The following is a 3,985-nucleotide window of genomic DNA, read 5'->3' as shown; positions in this document are numbered from 1 at the left end:
GACAGCTTCATTAGATCCAGCGACTTCTAGGTGAATGGTCCCATATCTTATCTAGTTACTAATGCCCTGAGAAATGCATCCCCCCGGCCTCTTCTCCATGTAAAGACTGGTGAGTGATTTCAAAGAAAAAGCAGCAGATAAGGTGCTGGGTAGACTCACATCCTTTTCCCTCTGTCACTTGCACCATGCCTTGCAGCAGCGGGATGGAATTGCCCAGTCATAGACCGCAGTCCTTGCACTTCCCTCTTCTGCTTCTCTTGATTCAGCAGACTTTGTTCCATTGTATCACCACTGTCTTATCATGGCATTTCCTGGGAGGTGACAACATTGACACCATCGCTCAGTGTCCCCCCCTATAAAAAGAGGGGAGAATCCAGGGTCCGGTATCAGCTGCACAAGGAAGCTAAGAAGAAATCCCATCTCTGGTTCTGCACCTGCAGCTCGTCCCCACCTGACAGCAACATGAAGGTCTCTGTGGCTGCCCTCACTGTTCTCCTCATCGCTGCCTTCTGCTTGCAGGCCTCAACAGCTGGTCCACGTGAGTCCAAGATCCGTCTGTGGAGCGGTGACCTCTCTCCCCTCCATCTCCCCAGGCTAGCGAGACAGTGACAGCGGGCAATGCCTGGGCACACACTCCTTCTGAGCTTTCATTGCCGGTAGGGAGAGGCAGGCTTGCCCCTTCTCTCTGCCTTACTGAAGGATGAAGCTGTGATGTGAGGTAGCCCCCACACCAGACAGCTCAGAGATCTCTCTGGGAACCTCCCTCAGAGCTAGGTGTTAGCAGGAGTCCCTTTGCTCCTACAGAGAGGGAGCTCTCCAAGCCATCGCTGAGAAAGACCAACCATGATTCTCTTGTCTCCTCTTTCAGAGGCACTCCACTCCCCAAGTGTCTGCTGCTACGGATACTCTCCCAACCCAATTTCACGGAGCCGCGTGGTGAAGTATGAATACACCAGCAGCAGCTGCTTCCAGCCGGCTGTGATGTGAGTATAATACCCAGCCAGATACCATATTCTCCAGGAGACCCCACCCCACCCCACAGGAAAGTTCCTCCTGGGGCACCAAGTAATTTGGGATGTCATTAGCACAGCCTGTGAGAGAGACAGTCCTGAGCCCTCGGCTAGTTTTACGGTTCTCTCAATTAGAAACAGGCTAGGCTCAAGGGGGTTTTCAGCCCTCCGCCCCACCCCAGATGTTGAGTCCATACACCTATAGTGCAGTGTCGCAGCTGGGGAAGCAGTGGTGGGAACTGGAGGGTGGATTTCCTCCTCTGACTGGCTGCGAGAACCTTTTGGTGAAATTCAGCCAATTTCAGTGAAACTCTTCCTGAGCGTTATGAATAAGCTGGTTTCTGATTGGCTGAAGATTTTTGAAAAACCTGTTAGTAGTGAATAGTGGGTGGACACCCAGCAATCCAATGGGCCAGCAGAGCTGCCATTAGCTATGGGCCGTTGTGTCCTTAGGACCATTCGTCCCCTTTGCAGTAGCAGAGTGTTTGCTCTGAAAACAGGACCCATTTTCCTCCGCCGCCCTTGAGAGCTGGTACCAGGCGTTTCTAACTGGGGTTTTCTCTCTGCAGCTTCACAACCATCAAAGGCAAAACATTATGCACCAATCCAGATGAGAAATGGGTCCAGGATATTGTGACTAAGCTGAGAGCCAGGGAAGCCGTTTCAAGGGCACCCTTAGCCTAGGGTCTGACATCACTTCCTGCCAAGCATCTTCCCAAACGGATTTCCAGGAAGCACTTTACCTCCTCTCAGCCTTTGAATCCTTACGGGCTATTTGTCCCAATTAGCGTTGAACTGTGAAAGATGGCCCTGAATTGTATTTAAGGGAATTTTAATGTATTTGTCATGTGAATCGTGAAATATTTCTTTCTCCTTTGTATTTGTTGGGTTTAAGTTTTATTTATTTTACAAAAAAAAGAAAAATAAAACAAAAAATGGAAACTCTTGGGCTAATTCTCCTGCTGCAGGCATCCTGTCTGTCTTTTCTATTCAGACCTCAAGCCTGCAAACACGTGCTTAACTCGAAAGCACTCATCCCATTGGAGTCAGTGGGACGACACATGCTTAAAGCTACGCAAATGCCATGTGTTTGCGGGATCAGGACCTTAGACTGGAGGTTCTTTTGGGTGGGGGTGGGGGTGTGTCTTACTCTGTTGTTTATACAGCACCTAGCACAAGAGGGCGCCTAACCAGATCAGGGTCTCGAGGCACGACTGTGGTATGAGTAAATCCTAGGCATTAAGGCTGCTATTGAAGGCTTCTGAGGGTGCCCTGGCTAGTAAATCTTCTGCACACAAACAGCTGGACGCCTTTCTCTCTGGCTGGGAGGCGGGCGCCCGTGCAGCAGGCTGGGGCTGGAGCTGGAGCTGCACTGTGGAGTCTCCGTTTGAGCACAGGGTGGGTTTATGGTTACATGGGAGGGAGCACGCATTGCAACTGAGAAGCAGAATTAATGGGACAGAAGACAGAGGAGAAGGAGGGGAAGGGGCAGGACAGGATGAGGAGCGGCACTGTGCTGTCAATATTTAACTCTTGCTCAGATTCATTCGGGTGCAGAGGGGAGAGATTGCTGAATGTAGGCATGCATCCGATGGAGTGAGCTGTAGCCCACGAAAGCTCATGCTCAAATAAATTGGTGAGTCTCTAAGGTGCCTCAAGTCCTCCTGTTCTTTTTGCGGATACAGACTAACACGGCTGCTACTCTGAAACCTGAATGTAGTTGTTTGTTTCCCTAATTCAGGAAAATTGCTGTCTTATTGCTAGGATGGGAGCAGCCCTACAGGGCAAAACAACTTAGCAACAGGGCACTTTGAATGAGGATTTAGCAGGTAGCGTTCACTATGATTTGAGTTTGCTCTTTCTTTGAGCAATTCTTGTCAAAGTGGATTAGTTCTGTTTATACAGGATCGGGTTTCGGTAGGAAATTCGGCTCATTCTGAGGCAGCAGCAACCTGTGCATCATTCCACGGAGTTCATATAGAGCAGTGGCTGTTTCTGGTGGTACTGATCTATTTCCCTTCCTGTTGGTGTAGCTCCTTAACCAATTTACATGCCACCTTTAGATCCTGGCTTGGCAGCGTCCATTCCCCCACGTAGGTGCAAGGTGGCACTACGAGACAAGAGGTTGTTTTAAACCAGCTTTCTGGTGGTTTGTGATCTTTTACCACAGGAATCTGGTCTTTCCTCTCTTTCCATTGAGAGCCAGAGGCCATTACCAGCATCTCCTCTTCGACCTGGTGGTAGCTTCTTTGTCTCAGATCTGCGAAGGGACTTAGGTGTTGCAATGCTCAGCATCATGGCACCTCCCTTACAGTCGCCCAGAAACATTTCAGGAACAACATTGCAATCCGCAAGCCCTACGTTGGACACTCAGGCTCCCTGTGCCATGAGGGGGAGAGAGACACACCTTGCCTGTGGGCTGCAGGACCCAGCACACTAGGCAGGGAGTTCCCTACACTAGCCACCGGGAGATGCTGATCAGAGTTAAGCACCTGTGTCCGGCCTGCAGGGAGGCTCTAGCTGTAGTGAGCGATCCATGAATGGGAACCCGCTGCCTGGAACCAGGTGGCTCAGGCACTGAAGTAGTTTCTTGTGGGAACGAGTGAGGCCCCTGCCTCGCTCCACACAAAGCGGCTAGAGGAGGAGGCCAGCACGCCACACCTGTTAGTCCAGCGGTTAGAGCCCTCACCTGGGAAGCGGGGAGACCCAGGTCCAATTCCCCTCTCGGCCGGAGCAGGACAAACAATTTGAACAAGGGTCTCCTACCTCTCAGGTGGGTGCGCTAACCACTGGGCTATGGGACACTCTGATGGGGGGTGTCAGTCCATCCATCCATCAATCCATCTCTCCTGTTGAAGCTGTTCCACTGTGGATATATAATGAAAAAATTACTGGAGCAGAGAGATGGAGCCTTGGGTCTTCCACCTCCCAGGTGGGTACCCTAACCACCATGCTATACAGTCTCTCTCTCTCAC

General features: G+C 50.9%; 1 protein-coding gene across 1 annotated transcript; it reads left to right on the top strand.

Annotated features, from left to right (window-relative positions):
• The first annotated feature begins 414 nt into the window (after positions 1–414).
• On the top strand, positions 415–1,867 carry LOC140899885 (C-C motif chemokine 3). The gene is made up of 3 exons (XM_073316127.1): positions 415–538; positions 869–983; positions 1,580–1,867. The coding sequence occupies exons 1-3, from the start codon at positions 463–465 to the stop codon at positions 1,692–1,694; spliced, it is 306 nt and encodes a 101-aa protein (XP_073172228.1). The 5' UTR covers positions 415–462; the 3' UTR covers positions 1,695–1,867.
• Positions 1,868–3,985: the final 2,118 nt, after the last annotated feature.

Source organism: Lepidochelys kempii, chromosome 17, assembly GCF_965140285.1.
Source record: "Lepidochelys kempii isolate rLepKem1 chromosome 17, rLepKem1.hap1, whole genome shotgun sequence".
Taxonomy (NCBI): Eukaryota; Metazoa; Chordata; order Testudines; family Cheloniidae; genus Lepidochelys; species Lepidochelys kempii.
The sequence above is the reverse complement of the archived record's forward strand: the minus strand, read 5'-3'. Positions and strand labels throughout refer to the sequence as shown.